The 14279-nt window shown below is 41.1% G+C and overlaps 1 protein-coding gene across 3 annotated transcripts in view; it reads right to left on the bottom strand.

Annotated features, from left to right (window-relative positions):
* The window catches only part of PLEKHG1 (pleckstrin homology and RhoGEF domain containing G1), a 223772-nt gene that overhangs the window by 122600 nt on the left and 86893 nt on the right, over positions 1–14279 (bottom strand). The window contains exon 1 of one of the 3 annotated variants that reach the window (XM_055310112.1): positions 11550–11759. The exons of the other annotated variants lie outside the window; for them this stretch is intronic. Coding sequence (XP_055166087.1) covers positions 11550–11667 — 118 coding nt within the window. The 5' untranslated portion in view covers positions 11668–11759. Of the gene's footprint in view, positions 1–11549; positions 11760–14279 lie in introns of those variants that run through there. 3 annotated transcript variants of the gene reach the window in all.

Here is a 14279-nt window from a genome sequence, read left to right as displayed (position 1 = left end):
TGCCAACATCTTCCTTAACAACTTCTTTCAAAACTGATAATAACATGAGGTAGTTCACAATTGACCTCCTGGTTTAATGCATTTGCCAGTGTTTAGTCTTTAGGTGAAATATTAAAAAAAAAAAAATAGCAGCCCACCAGAAGAACAAAATGTCTTCAGAAGCTCATAAGAAGCAGATTCTCCAGGTCTATCAGAAAGGACCATAAGTACTTTTCTAAGCAGGTAACGATGTGGTAACATTTTTGTTAATTCACCCTAAGAAAGCTGCTCTGGTATTAGGAAACAAAACACAGCATTTTCCTTTCACATGGTGGGGAGCAGTCTGTGTTGGTCTCCCACCAGCAAGGCCAGCCAGGGTAAACAGATATTTCACTAGGTGGAGGAGCCAAATTCCCCTCCATTGTATACAAAGAGCGCTGACCCCCGCTGGGGTCATCTGAATTCTAAATGACCAAACAGAACTTTTGCGGAGCTCCCCCCATCTCTCCCCTTCTATAGCCTGCCCTAGGCAAGGCTCTGAAATAGGAGAAGCTTTCCCTGGACCACACTGGTGCAGTCTCCCCATCCCCAGGCATCCCTACTCATCTCAGTTGAGTGTCCTAAAGTCTCCCCCCTCCCCCCCCCCGCCCCTGCCCCTGCCCACCTGGACTCTCTCCTTTAAGGATTGGTGCTCTAAGCTTGGCCACCTCACAAAGGTTCTGGGGACACTGGGAGAGCCCTCAAATAACTCTCCCAAGGCAGAGAGCTAGAGAGCTGTAGGCCAGACTGCACATTCTAGTGCTCTCTCCATTGCCTGCAGTGTGTTGAATTGCTCTGTAGGTCAAAGTAGTTGGAAATTTATTACTTTATTCATTTTTCATGGTGTGGACTGGTATCGGTGTCCTGGTTTTCATCTGTCCCAGAGTCACACAAATGTTACCATGGGGAGAAGCTGGGTGATGGATACAGGAGACCTCCTACTGTAGTTTTTTGGTGTTTTGCACCTTCTTATACATTTATACTTACTTCAAAAAAAAAGAATTTTCTTAAGCTCAATAATTTACGAATTATTTGTGATGGTCTTTACTTTTTTAGAATTGAATTATCAGATACATGCTATTTTAGCTCCTGGAGAAATTTTAAATTGCTTAAAAGTATTTTTATTTTTAAGAGCATTTCTGATAGTAACTTTTTTTTTTTTAATTTTAGAGAGACAGAGAGAGAGAGGGGAGTTGGGAGAGAGAGAATATTCAGCAGGCTCCACACTTAGCCCAGAACCCAGTGTAGGGCTTGATCCCAGGATCCTGAGATCATGGCCTAAGCTGAAATTAAGTCAGACATATAACAGATTGAGCCACCCAGGCGCCCATAACATATGGTTTACAATCAATCTTCAGCAAAATGTAGCACACTGTGTGTGTGTGTATGTGTATATGTATATAGGCACACATATATATGCATGTGTGCCTATATACATATACATATAAACATGTATATATAAAATTAAAAACCACCAAAATAATCAAAACCAAGGAACTTTTCATTGACCATAGCATATTTTTTGGTAGTCCATAAGTAGAATAAAAAGTAACTTATTCTTGGAAATACAACAAAGTCTTCTATTTAGTAGAAAACATATAAAGAGAAAACCACCTCCATAAAAGCTTTCAAATTGATTTCTAAAGTCACACCATCAGTGGACTTGGTCTCATGAATACAAAGAATACCTTTAAAATACTTACCTTGAGACCTTTCTCTTCTGCACAGAATTTTATATCTCTGGACTTAAAAAGTGCTTATAAAAATATGCTCATGAATCATCGATTCATATTTCAAACTCCGGTTGGCCTAAGATTCTGTTCATCCAGTTTGCACAGAGATACTGTTGTTCAGAAGCACAGCCACCAAGTGAGCTCAGTGGGGCTGAAGAAAAACAAACCATGGGAACACGCACTAATGCGTCCTAAAAGAGGGGAGAGGGGTCTGTGCATTTGTGTGTGTGTAACTAGTTATTCAAAGTGCTTTAGTGCAAGATTAACGTGTCTAAATGTCATCCTCTGATTTCAAATTAAAATCTGCAGATTTTCTTCCAGAGCTGGCGGCCTGCCATCCCTGTAGGCCTAAAGTGGCTCATGGCTTTGGGGAGAGAGGGAGAAACCTTAGTCATGAAGCACTCTGCTGCCCACCCCCATACTATTCTACCATGGGTCTCTTGGTTTTCAGATGAATTCCATGGCCAGATTTCTTAGACTTTCAACTTAAACCATCAATGAAATAATTTGAAGGATATATAGACTTTTAAAAATATTTACAGAGGGACAGTGTTCTAAAATATTCTCTGTGATCTGAAGTCTTCCTCATCACAGCCTTGATGTATAGACAGGTCTTTTGACACCATTTTAGGCTGATAACCACTTTTCTGTACTCTCTGCCTAACTTTTATAAAGAGTACCCCAAGTTCACTGGACTGGTTGTGAAAGTGGCCAAGAAAAACATCAATGCACATTTTTAAGGTGAAAATTCTAAATCTCAATTATTATTTTAATGGTTTTTCTCTCTTCTTTCTTTCTAAATACTTCAATCGGTACCCTTGTTCACCATACAGATATTTTCCTACAACATCCCGCTGCATTCAAGGAGGGCACATTTTGTTTCAAGAAAGCTTCAACAACCAGATATAATTCATCATAGAAACCTGAGGGTCAGATCTCTGTAAAACAACAGTAATGAACATTTGAGCTCTCATGTTTGTTAGGCAGTGTCTTAAGTCCATGAAATGCAGCGTTTCATTCAGTCCTTGTAAGGATTTGATTATTCTCATTTCAAAGATGTGCAATTTGAAGCTCACCCAAGCTATGTAACATATCCCAAATCACATAACTTGGTAAGCACAGAGCCAGGGTTCTATCCAGAACCAAGGTTCTCAACCACTACCCTGGAGTTGAAAGTTTCAAGGAAATAGGAATCAGCAGTTTCTTTGTAAAGAAGAAATTCTTTCTGCAGTCTAGGATCGTAGTCTGTGAAACACAGACATATTTCTAGTAAATTCCTAACACTTACTACACCCTTACCTCAAACAAGACCAACTAAAGGCAACTAAGCATCTAAAAACCAAAGGACATAAACAAACGAAAGAAAGAAAGAAAGAAAGAAAGAAAGAAAGAAAGAAAGAAAGAAAGAAAGAAAGACAATGTGCTATATTTACAGCTTTTGAGAATTTTCTCCAAATGTCAAATGTGAAAAGTTACATATGCAAAAACATCAAGCTAAATTCAATTCTCAATAAAGCATTGAGCAACTTCTTTGTAATGAAAATGCAAAGCAGGGTCTATTTTCAAGTAGAACAAATACTGTTCTTTGGACAGAAACTTGTTGCTGAATCTCACCATGGAGCGAAAGGCATATAAACTTTTGAAAAAATAAGGTTCACATGGAAACAAAAACACAACAGGAACTCCAATATGGAGACCAACAGATGCTGCATGTCTTCCCAATTCTTTTAAAAGCCATTGTTGGCTATTAAAATGTCATTGTAGAAATAATAAAATACCAATAACTCTAGTATTCCAGAGAAAATGTTTATGCTGAAGTTTTTAAACTTTGGTTTTGTAAAAATTTACTAGCAAGGAAGAGTGATGGAGATGATGATGTACAAGGATAGGCAGCTCCAGTTACTAGGAATTGACAAGACCACATCCAAAAGTCACGAGGACCACACAGTCACAGCTCATGAGAGCTGACACTTCCGATTTCTCACTATGTGCCAAGTGTCATTTTTAAGATTTCATAAAAATTTAAATTAACTCACGTTCTCTAAGAGGTAGCTATTACTATCACCCCTATTTTGCACCTGAGAAAAGGGAGTCACCAAGACATTAAGTAACATTCACAGTCATGCACCTGGGAAGTGGTAAAACTGGCATTGGAACCAGCCAGTCTGATTCTGGGACTGAGACTTACTCCTTCATCTCTGATAACTTGCTGTGCAAAGCCTGCACGCAAAGACAGGGACTGTCCCCACATAGCTGAACTAATGGTGGAGATAAACCAGGAATTTCTGCCATGTTCCTTCAGCAGGGTCTCTCTCTCTCTCTCTCTTTTAAAGATTTATTTGTTCATGAGAGACACAGAGAGAGGGGGGCAGAGACATAGGGAGAAGCAGGCTCCATACAGGGAGCTGACTGGACTCGATCCCGGGTCTCTAGGATCACACCCTGGGCCGAAGGTGGTGCTAAACCGCTGAGCCACCCGGGCTGCCCAGCAGGGTCTCCTATGGCTGGACTTGTGGCTCTCTCTGATGGTTCACAGTCCTGTCAGAGTCAAAGCTCCCAGGTGAGCTATGAGGAGCAGGTAGAAAGATGAGGATGAGCAAAGTAATAATTACAAAGAGGGTGCCAGTTTGGTGGGGAATGACTTCTAACCCTCCATTTTCTTGACGTGTTCTTTGCATCTTCCTTCCATTTTACCCCTCCTCTCAAGCTAGTCATGAGCTCTCTGAACTCCTGCCCTGGGCCACCCATGGCTCCGTTTTCTCCTCACAGCTTGCGTAAAATAGATGCTTCATAGATGCTGTTGCATGATTTACATGGGCTGTGGACATCTTCTCATGGACACTAAGCCCTGAGCTGACTCTTCAGGGAAGTGATGTGTAAACAGATGTGGAAAGAGGGGGTGTGGGACGGCTGGGTGGCTCAGTGGTTTAGCGACTGCCTTCGGCCCAGGGCATGATCCTGGAGTCCTGGGATCAAGTCCCACATTGGGCTCCCTGCATGGAGCCTGCTTCTCCCTCTGCCTGTGTCTCTGTGTCTCTCTGTGTCTCTCATGAATAAATAAAATCTTAAAAAAGAAAGAAAGAAAGAAAGAAAGAAAGGAAAGAAAGAAAGAAAGAAAGAAAGAAAGAAAGAAAGAAAGAAAGAAAGAAAGAAAGAGGGGGTGAGAAGGCAGTTGAGTATAAGAGAACAAAGCCATGGCAGTTGTGAAGAGAGAAGTCATGGGGAGTGGTTGGTGTGAACCAAGGAACTATGTTGAACTGTGACCAAACAGGGTAGATACTGATGTGGGACCTCACAGCCTATCCCAGGGAATTTGGAGATTACATAGGCAATTAGGCTCATTGGCCGATGACACCCGGGAGGAAGCAATCTGCCAGAGGCTTTGCTGACAGGAGAGCTTCCAAGTCCCAGAGTTTGAATGATCAGAGACAGAGAAGCCAAAAGTCAAGAAGCAATTTCCAGGAAGGGAGAAGACAGAGCTTAAGTCACACATTTTATTTATTTAATTTTAACATGCTGAATGGTAGGCTGCCAGTATACAATGTATGCATCTGACAAAGCAGGTAGAAACAGAAAGTCTTACAGAGAGACAGTGGACGTCATTAATTCACCTCTGTTCCTTGGTCCAGTGAGCTCTGGGGAAGCTTCTGTAAGTTTCTACCACTCTGTTTTCAGCAGGGCTAGTCTTAGGCCCTGAGCCCAAAGGGAGGAAGGATAATTAGGTGGAGAAGCCCATGTGCCCTACAGCACAGAGTTCAGTAGCAGTGGGTTGGAATTGGCAATGCCTAGGATTGAATCCAGCTTGAAAAATCATTATTACTTGTGTGAACTTGGATAAATTGTTGAACGGTTAACCTGCTTCAGGTCTCAGTTGCTTCAGGTGTAAAATGGAGACGATTTAGCACTTACTGCAGATTGCTGGGAGGATTAAATGAGATAAAATCACATAAAGCATTTAGCCAAGAGTTCCAATACATAGATAGATTTTCCAATTTGTCTTTTCTTAGCTTCTATATTCATCTATCTGACATTCATTAATTACTGGTCAAACTAATAGCCAAAGTTGTTCACATCTCCCCTGGAATCCAGAAACCATACTGAGAACCACCTCTAACTAACTCATAGGCACCAACCAATACTTCCCTCCCTACTTATCTCAGGGCCAGGGACCAGAAAATTGGGCATAGCCAGTATTTCCCAAGGCCTGCTGGGATTATTCAGACTAGCCAATCCTAAACCATTTAGCCTGTCCTGCCTTACATGGGCAACCACACGGAACTCCCTATAAAGGCTTGGCCTAGGCTTTCCTCTTGCTCCTTTCCATCTCCTGACTAACACTGGTGCTTCCCCATGTGGTCCTGCATGGCGTGCCATGTCCCTCCTCTTGGGAAATGGAAGTAATAAAAAATCTCCTTTGAGTGGCATTACTCTGTGCAATCACTCAGTCCCTCCTATAAATTAAAATCCCAAGGTACAGCCATTGAGACAATAGAGCCCAGTAAACAAGATCCATGATAATTTTTCCATAGGTCATAAAACAGTTTAGCTTATGTCTCTTCTCTCTATTCCTTCTCTCCTTGCTGTTACTTTTGTGGTTTTGACCTGAATCATTGCAATAGCCTCCTGAGTACCTCTTGCTAAATCCAATCTCTTGCTTCCTCAATACATCTCTTCACATGGCTTTCTTCTAAAAGTCAGGATGTAGATTATCCTCTGCCAGGAAAGCTTGATATAATTCCCTCTGGTCTAAAGATCCAGTCCAACTCTTTATTTTGGCAGTTAGACCTTCCAGGGCTCGGCCCAGAACTGTAGCCATATTGGACAACTCAACATTGTCCACTAAGACCACAGCTTTTCACACCTCTTCACCTCTGTGTCTTTGCTTAGGTAGTACCTGTCCTTGGGATGCTTCACACCATTCCCTAAGTATGGAAATCACAGGGTGTTTGGGACTTTTGAATCTGCTGATATAATTGTTCCTCAGAGTATACAACTAAATTAATTTCAAACCTTCAGTTTGACTTAGTAGAACCTTCATGAGGTTTAAAAAAAGACTGACAGTGTAACAGGAGCAACTATTTACTTTCTAGTAGCCCTAATCCCAGACTGGAACATGTCCTCAATGGTTTGAGGACAGGGCCCAATTTAAGTTCTACTTACTCAGGAAACTCTACACTGTCTCTTAAAATTAACCGTTTATTCCTCCGACGTCCATGAGCACTTACTTAGTTCCATCTATTCATATTATATTTGTTGCATTTCTTTACCTTTGTCTTTCCTTAGATCACAAACACTTTTTTGAGGCCAACGATAAGCTTTAGATAGATCTTAAAAGTAGTCATCACAAGGAAAAAAAATTCTGTAACTATATGTGGTGATGGATGTTTAACTAGACCTACTGTGATGATCATTTTGCAATATATACAAATATTGAATCATTATGTTGTATACCTGAAACGAATATGATGTTACATGCCAGTTGTGCCTCAATAAAAAAAGGACAAGCCTTAGTAATTCTTTTATCTTTCTTGCATGCCCATTAAATATCTTATACATAGCAGCTTTTCCATGAATATTTATTGAATCATAAGCCCTGTGATTATTCTAATTAAAATAAAGGGCTCTTATAAGTGGTAATTGCATAGTTAATTATGGGGAAATATGGGAAAAGGCTTATATAGGCTCATTTCAGCTAAGAACAATTAGTACAGGTCAGAGTATAAGAGTCTCTAAAATTCTATCAGAAAATAGTGATGGGTATAAAAATCATTTTAAAGTATTATTGCCATAGTCATTACTGTTAAATATATAATGAGGTTAATACTAATTTTGGCTTACAAAGATAAAATACTTTTTAGTTTATAAACATATCATACACCAAGCTGTGAGGTGCAATTTCTCATCCATGCCTGAAGTTGCTAGGCCAAATGTGGGGTAAGGTTAACAATTCCATTTGGAATTTATAGAAGCCTAACCAGGCTTCTTCAAATTGTTCTTGGTCCTAAAGAAAGAAATGGGCCACACCCTGGCTGGACAGGACCCCAGATGCACCCTGGTCTCTGTTCCTTCAACCTACAGTAGAACTGAGTGAGGGAATCAGGTTTGGGTAGAATTCAGTCATAACCTCTTTAATGGCTACCCGAAACTCCTCCTAGGTCCTCAATTAATAATTGGTGGGTTATCTGACTTTATCATCTGACTTTCCATCCAGCATAATTGTTGAAAAAGAAAGTTGGCTGAGATTTACAGCTACCTTTTCTTACTAGGTGGGTGGTTGGGCTTGGGAAAGAATGAGAATCATTCCATTGATACAAGGAGAAGCTGTTCCCAGCCAACATAATGAAGGAAATGGTGGTTTAGAAAGAATCTTAAAAATTACTCAAAGATGATTACAGGCTGTCACTGAGAAATGAGGAAGGAAGGGCTTTCTTTTCGACTACAGGGTGTATAGCTCTACACACAGAAATTATTATTTTATATTTAGGCCAATGGTAGTCTGTATGTCTTTGAAATGAAAAAGCAATAATAACTTAAGTACCTGGTATGGCTTTCAAAGCATCAAGATAGATTCCACTGGCCATATATGAAAACCAGGCTCCTGGTTTTATAACATCTTGTATTTCATGGTTCTGAAGTCGCTGGTTATCAAATAGTCACGGAGTGCCTACTGTACATAGGACATTGGGCATGGTGGATTCAGAGTATCAAGCTGTGGAGCTCTACCTGAACTCACCATCTGGATAAGGAGGAAGGGCCACAGGGAAAGTGAATGAATGATGCATGTTGTATCAAGTCTTTCTGGTGCTCATGGGAGCTACAACAAATTGCAAAATTTCTGAAAGAACACATGTGCTAAAATGAACATGATTTCACACAACAAAGCAAATAACTTAGTTGCGATTTAAAATTTGCAAGTCTTCATCCTTGATTAGATCTGGAGAAAGTGGGTGGGGAAATGGCCTATAGCAGAGATATCCATGTTCAAGCCCTAATCAAGGGCATCGTTTTGCATTTCTAACCCTAACCTTCTTTCCCTGTCCTTCACGACTTCTAAAATAGTCAAAGCACAATTACAGCATGTTTTAGTATGCCGAGTAGGGGGCTGCCCATATGGAAAATACGCATCCTTGCTTTATTTGGGCAGAACTGGCAACAACACAGTTACATTTTGTACTTAAAGATCAAAACTGTGAAGTGACCCAAATCTGCCTTCTTCTTCCATTTCCTTATAAAAGCGGCTCCTGCCTCAGTTTGTTCTCAATTCCTGAGCTCAGCACTGAGAAAGAACAGCCAGGTAGGCAAGGCCAAGAGCAGTTATGAGTTGAAAAGACTTGTTTCAGGTCACACTGCCTACCAGCTGGGACATTCCGATCACTCCCATTAAAAAGTGTCACTAAACATTCACAAAAGGTGCAAACTAGGTGTTGTCAGATTTCCTGAGTTAACTTTTCCATGACACAATGAAATATTTACATTATATGACAGATCTACTGTTCATACTTAGTGATTCTATAGAGTGTGAAACAAAGGCAACTAATTTTTATGTCAAAAGGAAATATCAATACTCCAGAGAACAAAGAACTAAAGCATAAAAACCATATTCTTTTTAAGTTAAAAAGCTCTTTCCCACTTCCTAAAAGTAAAACCTTAAAACCATTCATCAGTCTCTCTCAAGAGAAATTTGTTGAATAATTACTCTGCACCAGGATCTGGACTGGGCATTAGGATAAAAAGATTTTTGAAAAGATTCATCTGTGGCCCCTGCCTTTAAAGAAATAACTGAAAAATAAATACCTTCCTAAGAGTCTCTTCACACTTTAAATAACTTAAATATAAAAATGCCATCAGACTGAAAACTCTCGAAGATTCCTTCATGAGTAGGTTAGAAGTTAAGGTATATTTAAGAGAGGGAGAATAAAATAGGAAGGAATTAAAATATACTATTGCATCAGTCAAAAAAGGGAATGAAATTCTGATATGTGCTATGGATGACTCTTGAAAACATTGTCCAAAGTGAAATAAGCCAGACATAAAAGGACAAATATTATATGATCACATTTATATGAAATATCTAGAAGAGGCAAATTTATGGATAGAAAGTAGATGAGAGGTTACCAAGGGTGGAGGTGGGGGGGGGGGGGGAGTTGCTCCTGTTTAATGGTTGTGAGATTTCTCTTCGGGATGATGAAAAAGTTTGGGGAGTAGACAGTGGTGATGGTGGCATAAAATTGTGACTGTAATTCATGCTACTGAATTGTGCCCTTAAAAAATGGATAAAATGGCAAATTTTATGGCTTATATATATTTTACTACAATTAAAAAAATGAATAATGTAACATACCAGAAACTATTGAATTGTACTCCTTAAATAGGTGAATTTCAATTCTAAAATTATAAATTATATCTCAAGAAAAACATGGTAAAAAAAAAAAAACACCATCCCTTTCATGTTAGTATATTACTTTGTCATCTTGTAAAGCTCTGAGTATTGCTAAAGAAATCTACCAGGAGCAGAACCAGGTGATCAATTTTTGAAATACTATGACTCATACTTCTTACTGAATAGCTAGGTTTTACAAATAATCACTAATCATTTTGGCAGTTTTGAACACAGAAGAGCCTTCTATTTTTTGCATACATGGTTAAATAACTAATTTACCATCTTGCAATGAACACTTATCAGACTATTTTCAAAATAATCTCTTGGCCTCATTCTTGAATACAGTCAGCCTGAAAAAGTATGGCTGGAAACCACCGTCAGAACAAAACAAATTACAACACTGAGTTTTTGTACCTCTCAATTGTAGATTTGCTACAGATCAGAGCATGCCAGTATCTAGAAAAATGCCTGGCACATGCTGACTTTCAATACATATTTGTTGAAATGAAAGAACGGTTGCATTTACTGCTTAGATCAGCAAGACCAAAGAGTTCCTTTCTAAATAAGTATCATTATTTAGAATAAGTTCTTATTCTAAATAAGTATCATAGAACAGTTGCATTTACTGCTTAGCCCTCAGGGCTATGGGTCAGATAAAAGTATTTTGAGGGGCTCTAGGCCAGCTCAGAAAGCCCCTGGGAGTTTATTACTTCTGGGCTCATGCCTGCTTCCTCTGCTGGCTCTGTGGTTCTCTCATAGGTCAGTCATCAGCAAGACCAAAGAGTTCCTTTCTAAATAAGTATCATTAAAAAGTTCAAGGTCTAGACAGAACAGAATGAGGTCAGGTATTTCAACAGTATTTCATTCCAATGAAAATTTGTTTCGGAAAAGGCCACAGTAACATTCTGAACTCAGTTAACAGGAGAACTACGTTTTGGTCACTCCTTTTCTTGTCACCTCAAAACAATAGTAACAGAAAATAAAAATAATTAATGGGGAAACCCAGAAGCTAACTCTGTTTTACCATTTCCCATACCAGAGTTAATAAAGTGATAGGCTTTAGACTAGAATCTGCCAAAAACCAGTACACCTTTTGTCTTGCTAGTCAAATACAAATATCACAAAATAAGGATTACATCTTAAAATAAAAGATTTGGAAGGAAAATAAGATGGAAATAATGCCCTTTTACTGGATGACCATTGAAGTCACCTATGTCTTTGACTAGGAAAATAGAAAATAAACTGTCCACAGTGACTTAGACATAACTCAGAACAACCCAAAAAGAAAAACAGACTCCAGGTTTGTCAAATTCTATCTGAAGTGGGGGCTGGTGGGGAAGATTGGAAGCTCATCATCACCTTCCCAAACCCTTAAAAAAAAAAAAAATCACACAGTCATAGCAGAGTGTCAAACATACCCTGAGTCTGAGTTCCATCTTGGCTCTGTGGATGAAGGAGTTTGGATTCAGGCCTTCGAGGGGAGCTTCGATTCCTCCACCCTCGGATTAGGGTGCCCACCATGGTTGTGGACAGCATGCTCCCCGGCAGCTGTGGCCCTGCGGGGCGACAGGGAGGGGTGGGCAGCCCTGTCAGGCCGCCACCGTCAGGAGAACCATGTCCGGCTGGGGCAGGAGGAGGTACTACACCCAAGGCAGACAGGTCTGGGCAGTTGTACCGCCTTGGTCCTCCACCCACATTCTCTCAGGCTTGTGTTGTCAGCCTTCCCTCAGGAGGCCCTTGGAGAGTTTGGGAGATGGGATGAGAAAAGCAGACAATGAAAAAATAAAAATGAGGGATAGGAATAGAGCTAATCAATAGGAGGGGATGGTCAGTACTACAGAAGCGCCAATCTTCTTCACACAAGGGAACATTTTTTTTTTTTTTAAATCTTCCCTTTTTACTTAAAGAAGTCTCATTTTTTAACATTTAAAAATGACATGGGATGCCTGGGTGGCTCAGCGGTTTAGCACCGCCTTCAGCCCAGGTTGTGATCCTGGAGACCCAGGATCGAGTCCCCCATCGGGCTCCCTGCATGGAGCCTGCTTCTCCCTCTGCCTGTGTCTCTGCCTCTCTCTCTCCGTGTCTCTCATAAATAACTAAAATCTTAAAACAAATTTAAAAATGACAATGTGGGTGTGCGAGGGGGGAGGTGCATGGGGGGTGAGGCCTGTACCTATGCACCAATTTCTCTTTTCCCATCCCATTTCTCTTCTGAGCTAGAACAGCTTTGGGTCAATTGCTTTTCCAAAGAGAAACCATTCTTCTAGATAAACAGAATTTATTCATAATATATGAAAAATATTTCTAATGTTCTGAGTGTTCAATTCACAGAATTGTATCAGCTTTTGTGGATGAGGAAAGTTGATTCAGGGAATTAAAATTCACAATCATGTAAACTCTCAAAGGCTTTTAAAAAATGAATTGATTCCAATGGCCTCATTTTTTTCTCTCTCCTGGTGAGTTGGCTGGAGTTGCCTCATCTTGAGGAGGTGAGACCTGAGCTCCACTCACTTAGTACACTGCTCACTTATGGCCCCTACTGGTCAAGGTGCCAGGTGCACATTGGTTGGACACCAATGATTGCACTAATCTTGTGGGAGGGGCAAGTAGTAGAAAGTTCCAGAATCCTTTGAGTGTCTCCCTATGCTATGTTCATCCACCCTGGGTGGTACCAAAACTAAATTCACTGTAGCTAACCTAAGACGTTTTGATATTATTTGTAGTCTTACGACTTTTGTAGATGATGCCAGGGAAATGATCCATATCCACACGTGACTTCATTTTTTTCTCCCTTCCCACTGACCCCTTATTTAACAAGATGAAGACTGTTTTTGCAGGAGGCAAATTCCCCAAATCCCTCCATATTCCTCAGAATAAAAAACAATGCCTACAGTTTACCAAAAAAGCAGCAGAGATTTGAGGATACACACCTTACGTATTCATTTAGTTGAAATTTTCCTCATTATTTTTGACATTCCCCAAATTTGAAAACACTTTAGTATCACTGCAGATGGAGGGGAAGTAGAAATGGGGGATGGGGACTTGAAACGGTACGAGAGAAGGAAGATGTTGGTACTACTCCCTCCTCATCCCAGCCTCAAGGTGAGGTTAAGCCATGAAGCTGGGGCACAGTGTGTGATCACGGCAGGGGCAGCATTTGATGAGACGTACGGGTCCTGTTTCTCCTTGTGGTGCTCCCCAGAGGGGACTCTCTCTGCCATGGAGCACGCCTTCTGCCATAGAGGGCAGAGCTGGGCTCTGACGGGGTCAGCAAAGAGCTGCCCAGGCAGTGATGCTACCTGCCTTTTAGGGAAACTGCCAAAGAGGCCTTGAACAGTCTCTCCATTCTCGTGACCTTCAGTGAGGAGGCTGAAAATGCCTTTGTTGGGGACACTGCCTGTGGGCCTGGAGTGGCATCCAGAAAAAACAGCAGGGGAACTAGGTGCTCAAGCCTGGGGTCTGATTCTGCCTTGGAGGTGGGGGATGAAGCAGGAACCTTTGGGATGGTCCAGGATCACTCATCAGGGGACTGGTTCAGGAGGTGGGGACACAGCCTGTGCGTTTGCCTAGAATCATTTTGATTAGGAACTCTGTGTCCAGCTGTGGGAGACCGAGCGGGCTGGGGATGAGGCATAGTAGGGATTCCGGGCAAGTCTCAGTCAAGACAAGCAAAAGCCACCTTCGCCCCGTCATCCAGGTAGGGTGGCAGAGATAACACAGTGATAGCGAAAAAGCAAAAGATCTGCTGTGAAGTCTATAAAGAACTAACATTCTCCAAATGGAGCTCTCCTCTGAGGTCTCCATCATTACCACTGCCCCTGAGCCCCATGAACAACAGACATTGGTCCCTGGTGGATGAATGAGAAGTCCAAGCAAGGTGAGAGCCACAGGGTAGATGGCCAGAGTCTGAAGCGCAGGGAAATGCCCAAACTCCAACCCTGAGAACGCTGCACAGCTGCTCTTATCACCAGAGGTGACATACATGCAGAAAAAGTAGGTAAATGGAACTGGCTATTACTCCCAATAAAATTCCCTGAGCCTCACACCTGAATTGTCCCTATAGGTCTGCTTCCTCTGTGCTGTCTTGGTTTCCAGGGCACACAAGGGCAGCCCTTGCCACCCTCTACTTGCTCTGTCTATGCAACCAG

This window comes from Nyctereutes procyonoides, unplaced genomic scaffold (assembly GCF_905146905.1).
Source record: "Nyctereutes procyonoides isolate TBG_1078 unplaced genomic scaffold, NYPRO_anot_genome, whole genome shotgun sequence".
NCBI lineage: Eukaryota > Metazoa > Chordata > Mammalia > Carnivora > Canidae > Nyctereutes > Nyctereutes procyonoides.
This window is presented reverse-complemented; position numbering and strand designations above follow the sequence as displayed.